Source organism: Cuculus canorus, chromosome 9 (assembly GCF_017976375.1).
Source record: "Cuculus canorus isolate bCucCan1 chromosome 9, bCucCan1.pri, whole genome shotgun sequence".
Taxonomy (NCBI): Eukaryota; Metazoa; Chordata; class Aves; order Cuculiformes; family Cuculidae; genus Cuculus; species Cuculus canorus.
Genome location: NC_071409.1, coordinates 18,423,844 through 18,436,991, shown reverse-complemented (window position 1 = coordinate 18,436,991; position 13,148 = coordinate 18,423,844). Strand labels below are relative to the sequence as shown.

Sequence of the window (13,148 nt, the reverse complement as noted above, 5' to 3'; positions counted from 1 at the left end):
GTTCCTTTGCATAATCAAATTGCATCACTCCATAAGAACAGATCTCTCCGATGTGAGATTCCATTACCATAGACGAGCAGGCTCCCATGCCTCCAAAGTCTTCTGAACAGCTGCAGTGTAGCTGTGAGCATCACTACACTCAGCTTCTCTTCCACAAAACTCTGGGTAAGGAGAAGATGAAGCATGTAAAATGCGCACAAGACATCAGTTCGTCTAAATCAAATGCGTAGCAGCAAACAGCGGCAGAGGACAGCTTCACTATTTCCAGACAACCTACTATGTGTTCTTAAAGAATACGTAGCTGTACAACGTACCATCCAGCACTGTGTCTTGTATGAAAATGTGCCAAAATATTGAAAATAGTGTTTCAGCCTATGAATTCCCCAATTTAATTATCTGGAAATCTTCTATACCAAACATTTAAAATTACTGGTATATAACATTCAGCCGAGGTAATATCAAAATATATTTTATTCTGGACCTCTTTCAGATCTGATTCAAATTACAGTTGTCAAAGCAATACAATGCAAAGGGAAACTGCAACAGAAAATGTGCCTAGAAGGGATATAAGGGCCTTGGGGACAAATCATTGTGATGTAGAACCAAAATACATCATAAAGTGTAATTAACATGGTCCAGGACAGTATAGAACATCTGTATCAGTCTTCTTTAGACAATAATCATGAAAACTGAACAATAAAAGTCCTTTAAACAAGTACAAAAAACTGTCATGGGCTGGTTTACACTTTTACAACAGTTGTAATTTAACTGGATAACTGAAGAAATGATGCAGACATTTTAATCCAGTGCTATAGGTAGGCTCACAGAATTAGACCCAAAGGATTTGTAACTCCAAATGAAACCATTACAACTACAATGTCAATGTCAGGAGAGAGAGAAAATTACTTCTGTATTCTAGCATTACTGTTCTGCACACTGCAGTCTGTTGAGGACAACATTGCAAAGTACACTGGACTAGCAACAACATGCAGACTGTTTTCTTGTATTTACCCACAAATGTCAAAAAACATTATGAAGTAAAAATGAATGATTATTTAAAAAAAAAAGAAAAAAAACCCCAAAAACACGCCTCAAGTTATCGTCAAGCTTCAAACTTAAAGGCAGAGAAAGCGAATTATGTACTCAAAACTACTGATCTGAAGCACTACTAACACTAAATCTGCAATCTGCGAGAAACGGCAGATTTTCCTGGTTCATCTGCCTTCCATCAGACTGACGGTGAAGACAGCCACGCTTTCACAGAACGTGCTATTTCAGAGCTTTCTCTAGAGGGAGAAGTGAAGATTGCTCTTCAGCTCTCTCCCTATGGAAAATGTCAGGGATCTTGATGGGGATTTACTGCTGTCTCCTGAAGCCATATTTGCTTCTAACATGCCACAATGTTGCTTCTGCTTTCTTCAGACTTCTGGAGAGTGTGAAACTGATCCCGCTGGGGAACAGCTCTACAGGATTTTGTGAAGGGAGAAGCTATCACTCTTGTCAATCAAAAAGGAACACTGGGCTAAATCCGGCAGGCCCTACTCTGGCAAAACCCCCACCCAGGCCAAAGGGGGTCCTGGCTTGGGCGAGTCGTGGCTCACTTTACCTACGCGGCACGCTGTACGGTATTACACAGATCCGACGCCTCCAACGCTTACGCTGCCAAGGTTTTCTCATGAAGTGAAACACAATGGGATTTCTGGTTAAGTAAAGATTGGAAAAAGCGGGTCCCAAGGCTCCTCTTTGCTAAACAGACAAAAAACATACAACCTTTTATTTACAAGCTGAAACCCCCAGTTTGCAACTTTAATGAAAGTCCTTCGTTCAGCAGAACTAAATGCATCGGCTGCAATTTGCTCCGTAGGCAAACTGGCATAACCGCCCTATGCCACCTACTTCTTCCTAAACACAAAGAACATTTCAAAGGTACAACGTCTCGTTAAATACCCTAGCATGAGGTAAGCAGTGTAAGGAAAAAGGAGTGCTTTTAAAATGAAAATTAATTAAAATTGGTAGAAATCTTTGGCCTTTCTCTCAAAATGCATTAAAGTGTCATGAAATCAAGAAACATGCTTCAAAATGCCATGTCATTCTGACTCTGGTAACTATTACCTCCCTTCACCCAACTCAGAAAAAAAGAGGCACTTTTAGTGTTTCATATAAGATTTCCAATCATCTAGTAGACGCGCTAAATAACCCTGCACGATTGTAGTCCCAGAATAAACTGAGTTTATCAACATTACAAAGACTCTAAAAAAGCTTTTATGAGGACCTAGATATTCTCTTAACTACACTAAAAAGTCCACTGGTTGGGAATCTTTAGATCAATTTAAAATGCAGAAAAAAGTAAAGTAAAAATAGGAAAAGAGGGACTCTATGGAAACCTGGACCTAATTATGCAGAAATGAGAAACAGGATTTTGAGATGGATGCATAGAAAGACAGTGAACTCAAGAGCAATTCATTTCTTATTCCATCGTTAACTCTGAGCCAAGTTTTCCCCTTTCCTTTTATCCTTTATTTGGATATTTGCCCATTAATGTGTTGAACTGAAAAAAATAGGAACCGTAATGTATGCAAAGGCTTATGCACACATTTGCCTCCACACTTGAAGAACAGGCGCAACAGAACTACTCAGTAGGTAAGATTAAGCATGTGCATACGCGTATACAAAGTTAGGGTCCTACTGACGTTTGGCATACTCAATTTAAAGGAACAATTTGGATAATCTACCTCACTATTGATTACGAGATCTTTGTGCTATAAAAGATAATAATTAATGTTATGGTTCTTTGTTTGTTTGTTTTTGCTTCACATAATCACAGAACCTAGCACACCTTTCATGCATGCATTGAACAGTGTATAAAAAAAGAGGCGAGAAGAGGTGTGAGCAGGAGCAGCACTGTGGCATGCTAGTAAAGGACAACAATAAAATATCCATGGGCCAGATCCTTTGCTAGTGGAAACTGGCATCATTCCACTACAGAGGGGCGCTGCTGATGAACACCAGGTTGGGGGCCTCAAGCCTGCACATCCAGAGCACTCAAGTCAGCAGATCTGACGCTCCTGCTGGACTGCGCTAAGAACCTGAAAACCCTGGACCTGTGACACTGAAGCTCTGTTTTACCTATTCCTGAATATGTGATACTATGCTGAAGCAACCAGAATTACAACCAAAACAGCTGATGATTGAGAAAGAGGAAAATGACAATATCCTAAAACACGGCTGTGTGATTTTGCAGCTATGCCACAGAATTCCACCACAATTGTTTAGATTGGCTGAAAGAATCATCCAATAACTTTTATGAAAATGAATAAACTGTCCATATTAAAATACAAAAAGTACTATCAAGAATCACTTCTGACTTTCAGATTTAAATTCAGTGCAATTGACAAATGCATTGCTAAATGAAAAATGCAGCTTAAACATACTCAAAACATTTGTGTCTATTCCTGGGAGCACAGTTTAAAATTATTGCACAGAATTTTTTTTTATTTTTATTTTTTTTTTCATTAAATGACAGAGGTCAGCCACAGCCATGGACCTCCAGCAATAAAAGCAATATTTCAAGTGCCAGACACTCAATATATTAGGTTTCCTACATATTGTAACTCACAGGGTAATTGCTCTAAACATTTGTAATATGTTCCAAAACCCTAAAAAATAGCTGGCACTGAACCACCGTGGATGACTGTCTGTATGGATATGACTTTTTGTTGGCTTTAAATGCTGTGTATGATAGTATTACAACCTTCTCTTTACCACTGGCAAATTGCTACCCTACCTTAGCCAAACTCAGACTTGCTTCAAGTCGTGTTTATTCCATGGAAATAGCAGAAATCAATGCCCAAAGAACAATGGTTAAAATGTCAAAGCTGCATTATCTTAATTAAATCAATTTATACCTAACTTAGAGGGGGTAAAAAAAAGAAAATAAAAAAAAAGTTAGATACTAGCAATCATAAGCCACAAAATTATTTGTCATTAAAATAGTGTTATAAAATTGATAACTTCGCAAAGCTCTGCAATATAAACCATTCCTTAAGTAAAATGCCTGTGACATAAATTTGACAACCTCTCTTTTTATAAATTTACACTCTTGGAATCTTATGCAAGACATGATGCAACCTTTTGGACTACACATACGCGTAAACACAACCTCATGCTATCATTTACAAATAAAATCACTATTGGTATACTTTTAATCACATGAGCAGAAAAAGGTTTGCCATATACATCTGTCATTGTAAGAAAAATACTTGATATTGTAAACAGAGTAAAAGACACTATATAGTAGTGATTATTAAAAAAATAGCAGCTTACATCTACCCTATATTTGGAAAAAATGTAGTCACAAGATACAATAAACTGCAGGACTGGAGCAGCAGGGGAATTAGTGCAAGTATTCATCTTTTAAATAAGCTGAATCACTGCTATTAAAATAAACTTGAAGCAAGTCCTCTGTTTAAGTTTTTTGTTTTTTGTTTTTTTTTTTTTTAAATCTAAGGTAGTAAACATTTTGCCTCTTAATGGCAGTGTTATCAAATATATGCCAAAGATTTTATTTTAATAAAGAAAAATTACATGAGATACTTTTAATACTGGAGTTTGGTTACAATTATACATCTAAGCTCCTACAAATAACGATGGGCAACTCTCAGAGAAGCTGTGGCATGAACCCTTGTCCAGAAAGATCTTAACCTCTTAAAAATGATCCCCTAGCTGTACTTTGCTCCTTTTCACAATAGTGCACAATTTAACCATAATTTAGCTATGGTCTTAAAGCAACAGAAGATGCGTTTTTTTCCTCTTTTGTCCTTTTGTTTTTTTTTTGCATCCCTGTATTTTTCTTTTCTGTATTTTTGTGCCCTTCTACTCTTAAGTTTGGCAGAATTATGTCCCAAACTACTGCATTTCAGCCATGTCACCAGAAAATAAAACATAGCATTATACCCATTAATGTCATACTTTGTAGGTGAGCAGGACGTGAAATATCACGCCTCGAAGACATTTTTTTTTCTTCTCTCTCCATAACCCCTTTTCCACCCTCCCCCTGTTCACAAAATTGTGCTCTGGGAGCCACAGAATGTACCAAACATTATCAGGTTCAACCTACCTCTTCAAAGAATGCATTAAAATATGTTTCAAAGAAACATTTTTTTCCAAGGTGAAAAATTATAAACAAGAAACTAATTCACTCCCTTACTTCATGCATCCATAAACTCAACCAAAACAAAACAGAAAACCCAATGTTTAAAAGCAAAGAAAAAAACTACTGCTGCAGATTTCTGTTAGTCCATTTTCTCTGTACACACAAACTGCTCAACTACTGAGAAGGAAAACAAAAATACCCCACAATCCATTATCGTAATGGATTTAAAGGGGACAAGGGGTAATGAAGGCTGCCATTAGTATCTTCTGAATTTGGTATGTATATGGTCTGCTCTTGTATATGGTATATTTCTCTCTCTCTCGCTCTCTCTTCTGTTTGTCATATCCAAAACCTTTAAATGTTATTTTGGGGCACAGCAGATTCCAGCACTTGGTGAACAGGATTCACAAGCTGTGACAAAACTCTGTCATCCTCTTCAGGGTGTAATTTTTTTTTTTTCTCTTTTTTATATACAGTATATGTATATATTTCTTTTACGTTTGGCTGTAGTGGACTGGCCATGGTTCAATTGGGACTATAGCAGTACATGGGTCAGGGACAGTCATTTTGGCTATGTACACATTCATAGTCGGTCCATGGCTTCCAACTAGTAGCGCTATTTCCGTAGGTCTAATACACAAACCTGTAATAAAAAGAAACATATTCAGAATGCATACACACCTTCATACAATACATATACACAATTTATACAATTCTGGGTGAAATATCTGAGCAAAACCTATGAAACACACTGTGCAAGCTTTATCTTGTATCTCTTAACAATAGATTTGGGGGAGGGAACCACCAGGAGAGCACTTCGGTTATGAGCACCAGACTTGCTAAGGGTACTGCTGCCTAAAGAATTACTATCAGAACATAATGTTCTAGTTCTGTCAAATATAGAAATCTATTAGTAAAACATAATCATATTAAAGCCATGCTTTTAGTCATCAAATAGTTCAAATGTGACTCTGCTTCCTTAGTTATTACAAGCTATAAGTATATTTAAAACTGAGGGCACGAGGAGGGCTTTTGCTAGCGAACAATATAAAACAAAATAATCAACATTTTTAAAAGAGGAAAAACTAAATGAAAATCAATCTGTTGCAAGTACAATCAGTCTCTTGGGTTAAATTAAATGGAAGACTGGAAAGGTTACACAGCATACATGTAAGAGGATCACCTACGGTGGAATGATGATTAATTCCTACTCAGGATATGCCTTGAGATTTTGTTCCTTTTATGAGATTGTCTACACTTCTAAGATTAAAATGATAGGAAGGACTAATCAAAATTAATTCTCTAGAATTTAGTCTACTTAAAATTCAGACCTTTCTATTTTCTGTTCTGTTAATATTTTACCACAGTACTTTGCAGGACAACGTCAGAAGACCTTGGAGGTGATGCTACAATACACCACTATGAGATGATAGAGGGTGCATTCCTGATTAAACATATGACTTTATTCTGTGTCTTCTAAACAATGGAAACAGAGTGGTATTAACAAGTAGCTCCTTTCATTTTCAGGAACTTTTTGAGTATCCAGAAATTTCTACTTTGTTTTGCTGTTCTTTCTGTTAAATGCAATGCAGAAGATATTTCACTCCTATCGTACATTACAATGTCATCATCTACAATGACCGCTTTCACTTGAAAAGGGCAAAGACGCAAAACTGAACTTGTTTCCAGACTATAATGAAAAGACCAGTCTCAATGCACGCATTTCTATGGTAAGCCCCAGTAGGGACAGAAAACTTAAATTAGAGGCATCTTCACCTTCTGAGATTTTTGGAGGGTTTAGAATAGTAATGCATTAAGCCGGAATAAAGACATATTCTCCTTTCAACATTACAGCACTTCTTTACATGAAAATCTACATGTGAGCTGGCTATATTAAACTTCAACTACAGAAGGAAATTTTGTCTCCATTGTTAGTGAAAAGATTTCCAAAAGATGCTTTTTGTTAGAACGTCGGAAAATTTAAGCTGCACTTACTGAACCATCTGAAGCACTTGCTCCAACTTTGTCTCCTGCTGCATTCCAGCAAACCTCAAAAATCCCTCCCGTTCCCCGATAACTGTGAACTAGGGCACCTGTCTAAAAAGGGACAAAGCATGTAATTAATTTAACAAAATTCAAGCAAACAGTAAAAGTTGTACAAGTAAAACTTCCCCACTTCTTTTAAAACCTGAAATTCTCACAGGAAATGGTCCAGATGAGACCCGTGGACAATCTCAGCACCGTGTTAAAGGACATGACCAACACAATTATCACACCTTCAACTCTTGTGTTTGACAAGGAAAACTGGGGGCAGCCACGACTACTTCCAATTACTGAAATGAGCCTTTCAAAAATTAATATCCAATTCCCAGTAGCCAGCAATCATATCTCGCCTAACAATAAGGTCTTCGGGCTTTCATTCACAATCATTTTTTTTTTTTTCCCCAGAAATGCTAAACAAGTAATCATGTCCTTTTCTAAAATGTCCTGTAGAAACACCGTCATCATCATCTTCTCTCACTTTACATTCTCTTGTTTTTCAGGGAAATTCAATTAAGCAGCTATCAAATTTGAATGTCTACATCCAGTCATCATTTTTCACAGCGAACCTGTTTTATCGGGAGTTTGAAGTTCAGTTAAGAGAATTCTGAATGCAACACATTATGAAGACACTTTGTTGAATATGTACAGTTGGTGGTGTTTTTTTGGTCTTTTTTGGGGATGGTGTGGTGTGTTTGAATTTATTTTTTATTTTGCTAAGTAAAGACAACAAAGACAATTATTACTTCAGCATAGGCAAGCACACACAGAGAGAAATTAAAAGTGATAACAAAAAGGAAGTGAATTAATGTGTTAGCAAGGGCGAAGCTCTTCATGGCCCAAACATGATGGAGTGACAAAGGTTGGAGGGGTGCTGATGGAAAAAGACCAAAACACGTATTTCTAAATTGAAAGAAGAGCTATACCTGTGTATTCCAGATGTGTACACATTTATCAAAGGAGCCGCTGGCCAGGTACCTGCCGTCAGGACTGAAAGCTACACTGTACACAGGTTCTTGGTGTTTTGTCAGAGTATGAATACAAATTCCTCTGTCTACATCCCATAACCTAACAGTGGAATCAAAGGATGCACTGTCAAGGGAAAAAAACACAGATTTATTACATGTCAATTTGGCATATTTTTGTTGCTAATATAAACACAATAAAGTAACCTACATGCTTCAGAACATTCTGTGATCCTATATATATGAAGAGTGAAGTAAAAGCAATGCTTAACAGGCATTTGAAAGTAAGATTAAAATAGTACCTTGCTAACATGAGATTGGCATTTGGATTATTTGTTCCTGGTCCTGTAGGACTCCATTTGATAGTATAAATTTCTTTGTTGTGTGCTTGTAAATCATGGACACAACTGTCTTGTTTCATACTCCAGATCTATGATGAAAATGGAAGAAAACACAAAGACATTTAGCACAATATTGAACCAAAATATATTTTACATCTTTCTTCTTCCCTGTCTGCAGCCTGACCGCTACCTTACAGGATTCAAAACATTGCTTATGATTGTTGAGTTTCTAGAATAATTATGACAAGTATTATTCCAGTACTCTCCATCCTTAGAGCTCTAAGTACCTGATAGAGTTAAAGAGTAATAAAGGTACTGTCTATAGAAACCAATCTGCATGTGCTAACTACAAGCCCCTTGAAAAGTGCAGGGATGATAACAGATGCTAAAATGAGAAGAGCAATATGTATATGTTCTTGTCTGAGTTGACAAAATATCACAGTCCTATTTTTAAATGAACTTCCTGCTACAAAGACTAAGTGAAATAAAGGAATAGTAGAGATACTTTCTGCTTTCATATGAAGCTATAGATACACACTGCAACAAATATTGTTGCATTTTTCTGGCTTATAAGGATTTGCACTGTTAGGCCTTTATACCTTTTCCTAGATGTGAAACTTGATATAGTAGCTAATCCTCCTAAAGCTTTTTTTTAATGACACCTGGTTTAATAGTGCTATTAGCTCATCTCTTGTTAAAAAAAAAAGCTAACAGAAGCATGTTTAAGCACAACTGTATTTAAGAAGCAATTGGGCTTTAAATGTTTAAATGAATGACGCTTTTCAGAACTGGTGCTTCACTGAAGGGAAATTGATTTTCCGTGTGCAGAGAGAATTAAAATTGTATTTCCAGTTTAAATTGATAAGATCAAAATCCAGCTTCTTGTGCCAAAAATAGTATAGATGAAAAGAGTCCATATTAGATGCCCTAGAGAATATGAAATTGGCATCACAAGAGAGAAAAATCAATCAATCGATCACTAGGCATCTTCCACAGGATTCAAAACCTGACTTTTCAATGGTGGTAGTAACGAATGTAAGTGAACAAAGTGATTTGTGACGTGTAGACTTATCTACAAGCAATTAGTCTTCCAGTTAACCCTGAACAAAATTGTAAAATTCCTCTCAGGTTGGGCTGAATTCAAAACAGCAACCAAGAAGTTAATTGCCTGAATGCACAAACGGTGACATGTTCCCGGTTGTCACCTCTCTACTCACTGAAACACAGCAGCAACAGCTTGAGCTTTAGGCTGGAATTCATCTCACTTGAGTTTCAGCTGTTTAAGTACTGAGTATCTAGCTTAAGCTGGCTATTTCGACTTCATCCACTGCTAATGGAGAATGACTGATGCTCTCAGCAGTTTACTCCTCACACTTGACTTAGACACTTAGGAAAATACGAATTGCTCTTCAGTGGTGCTAGACACTATTGACTAAAAGATGCCTAGACATCTAGCTTTAGACTAGAGGTGTAATGCTTAAATGTTTATATTTAGATAAGGTGATTTCCATTGCAAGTGCCTGACTGCCAGCACAGGAGGGGCTACCTGGCTACTCATTCAGCCATTCCCTATCTGTGATTACACAACAGTGAGTGAGATGGATATAAGTGTGTTGAGGGCTACTAGCAGGACAGTGCTGTCAGCATAAAAAAACCCATATGCTAAGAGTCTACCAAACATAGTGCTAGAACACTCACTAAATATAGAAGAGTATGGCAGTAATGGAAACATCTGTGATATTGAAACAGCACAGGCCTATTAGGCACTAATAATCTCATTTCTCCTAGTGGATCTAAGCTGGTGGTACTTTTGTTTAGATCTCTAGTGTGCCTTGAAGTCATGTGTATAAGTCACAGTATCCCCTGCATTCACAAGTTTGCCTCCGTTCTACAATAAAGTACGTTGCTATGAATTATTTGAAGGAAAACTGTAGGTGTAATTTGAAACTGTAGAATGACTCCTCATAAATTGGAAAACTAGAAAGAATGGGAAAACGAAAACAGAAGAAAACCAGGAAAGGAGCTAGTCACCCATTCTTCTGTGTTACATGACATGCATTCCAACTCCTCCTTTTAACTAAAAGTAACTATCAAGCGTGACAGCTCAATGATTAATGACCTGATTCTGTAAACAGCTAAAAGCACCTAATAAATCATGTTCCAAGTCTCAGGGTGGCAGCCTGTAACTAGTTCTCTGGACCAAAGCTTGGCTCTGATTAACAAGGATTTGCCAGGATTGCCTAATCTTTTTATACTAAAAAAGAACAAATATTGGGTGACATGGCAAGCACTGCGATACTGCTGGACCACCCAAGCTAATGGTGCGTAATCCAGAGTCCTATAAAGGTAAGAACAAGCACCAGAACTCCTCTTACCTTTAGAGTCATATCATCAGAGCAGGACGCCAGAAGGTTACCAGTTGGATCCCATTTGATTGCATTTACTTCATTCTAAAATTGAACAGTGAGAGTAAGTTGGAGTCTTCACTTCTATTACAAATGATAGCTTACAAGAGATAACGTTGGACAGCAGTTATGAGTATTTGTAAAGCTGTCAGTATTGTAACATTTGATCTTCATTCCTAGCTTCGTCTTCATTAACAACAGCTTTTTGCTACCTGTTCATCACATTTTCCCATGCACGCTCTTACACAACAAAGGCTGTGCATAGCAAAGTCTTAGTTACGCTGTTTCTTCTTCTAAAAGTCACTTTTGCTATGCCATCCTGGCTCTGGAAAATAGCTGCACGTGGGAGTAAGAATTATTCTAACAATGTTAGACACTACAGTTACCATACGACCTTCGCTACAACAACCTGTCTACATATACCTACTGCCTGTCGCCAAAGACAAACCATTCCACAAGTGCTGTGTACTGACAAGCACACTGGGCCCCCAACCTCTCATCTACAAAAATATCATACAGCAAGCCCTGATTTTCCAGTACTTACTGTGTGACCCTGGAAGGTTTTGATGGGCCTATCTTGTCCTAGCTTACAGACATGAATACACATGTCTGTACTGCAAGAAGCAAATGTGTTGTTACTCTGCCAATCAACATCTAATGCTGGTGCTAAAAGAAAAAGAAAGAAATTTATAACTTTGTTATACGTTCTGCAGGAGTTTGATTTGCAAGTTTAGCATGCACCACCTTAGAACAAATGCCAGCTGGAAGCACCTATTAATTTTACTGCAGTTCTAAATAAAATCCAACAGTATGAACAGCGAGAAATGCAGCCAAAACTAGCCTTGTACAAATAAATGAAACAAAATTTAAAAGAAGTCATTCAAACATGGAGCATATCTGAAATGAAATGGTTATGTAGAACACGGTGCAGTAGGACAAGCCATAGTCAAGTAATCTAAAAACAAATCTCAAGTGTCAGCAGGAGGAACAGGTTTCCACAATTTAACACATCATAACACGTGAGCCCCTCTCCACTAACAGTCCATGCTTATGTTGCCAGATGGCAGTCAGTGAAAGGTAATGATTTATTTCCTTTCTTTAATTCCAGCATTGTAGGGTGTGGTAACTTGAAGCTTAGTCATGGGCGACATATTCCATTTGGTTAAGCCAAGATATTTATGGCAGATAGCACACAGAATTGCTTGGAGTAAATAAAAATTTCAGTGGCATGACAACAATCAAAACCATCAAAATATAGTGTGAGTGGAATAAAAAGAGGAAACAAGGCACATTTCATAAAGGCCCTTCAATGACATGTTCATCATCCTCTCTATTCTATCTTCCAGCTGATTCTAGCAGGCTTGCACAGCATGCAGCCCACAACACAATTTGTCTGACCTCCTGAGAGGCTGCACTCTCATCCCAGCTGGCCAGAGAACCGCCTTTCAGCTGGCTGGTGGCCAAACAAATTGGGGACAGCACAGCAGGCAGTGCAGAACAATGGGATGCAGAGCTGGGATTACTGTAGCAGGAAGATGACAAATGCAGTCCTTAGCTGACAAAGACAAACCTTTCATGGCCCACCCACTTGATTTGTCTGCCACTGTACTACAGAAAGTCTGTAACATTTGGATTATCTCTTATGACTTTCACAGAACTGTAATAAAGTTGAGTTGAAGTTATAAAATCAAAAAAATTCTACTGTGTTTACATTCTCAAGACTACAAATATGGGAGCTGGCATAAAAAGACCGTCTGTAAGACTTCAAAATGGTATAAACAAGCCCCATAAATTCAGATTTCTTCAGATTTTTTAATTTATTTTAATAAATAACACTTTTTTGCAATTTCAGATGGCAATCCTCAATGATCAACATCAAGACTTACCAGAATGAAAAGGAAACTGCTGCTTGGCTTCACCAGTGTGGGCATCCCAAATAATTGTGGTCTGTATTAAACAGATAAACAATAAACGAACTTGTACAAATGGCTAATTTCCCCAGAACTACCACCATTTGTATGTATCAGACTACTAGCCTACTGCCCATTGTCCAAAGCTGCTCCCAATTACACATTTCTAGTGATTTACTCAGTACTAAAGGAAATAGCAGATGTACAGACAAAGGTAGAAAACCTTAACATGTTGTGATATTAGAAAGGTGTTTGATCACAGCATTGTGGGATCTCAGGGGAAGAAGGGGGTTGTGAGCTTTCTCTTAATAAACACAAACTAGATTTATCTCTTT

General features: G+C 37.5%; 1 protein-coding gene across 6 annotated transcripts in view; it reads right to left on the bottom strand.

The window, feature by feature from the left end:
• Window positions 1-453: 453 nt before the first annotated feature.
• TBL1XR1 (TBL1X/Y related 1) overlaps window positions 454-13,148 on the bottom strand; it is a 111,980-nt gene continuing 99,285 nt past the window's right edge. For all 6 annotated transcript variants that reach the window (XM_054074480.1, XM_054074485.1, XM_054074481.1 and 3 more), the window contains 7 exons: window positions 12,790-12,850; window positions 11,448-11,569; window positions 10,874-10,948; window positions 8,460-8,587; window positions 8,119-8,284; window positions 7,148-7,249; window positions 454-5,795 (listed from right to left, as the gene is read on the bottom strand). In XM_054074480.1, coding sequence (XP_053930455.1) covers window positions 5,769-5,795; window positions 7,148-7,249; window positions 8,119-8,284; window positions 8,460-8,587; window positions 10,874-10,948; window positions 11,448-11,569; window positions 12,790-12,850 — 681 coding nt within the window. In that variant the 3' untranslated portion in view covers window positions 454-5,768. The remainder of the gene's footprint in view (window positions 5,796-7,147; window positions 7,250-8,118; window positions 8,285-8,459; window positions 8,588-10,873; window positions 10,949-11,447; window positions 11,570-12,789; window positions 12,851-13,148) is intronic.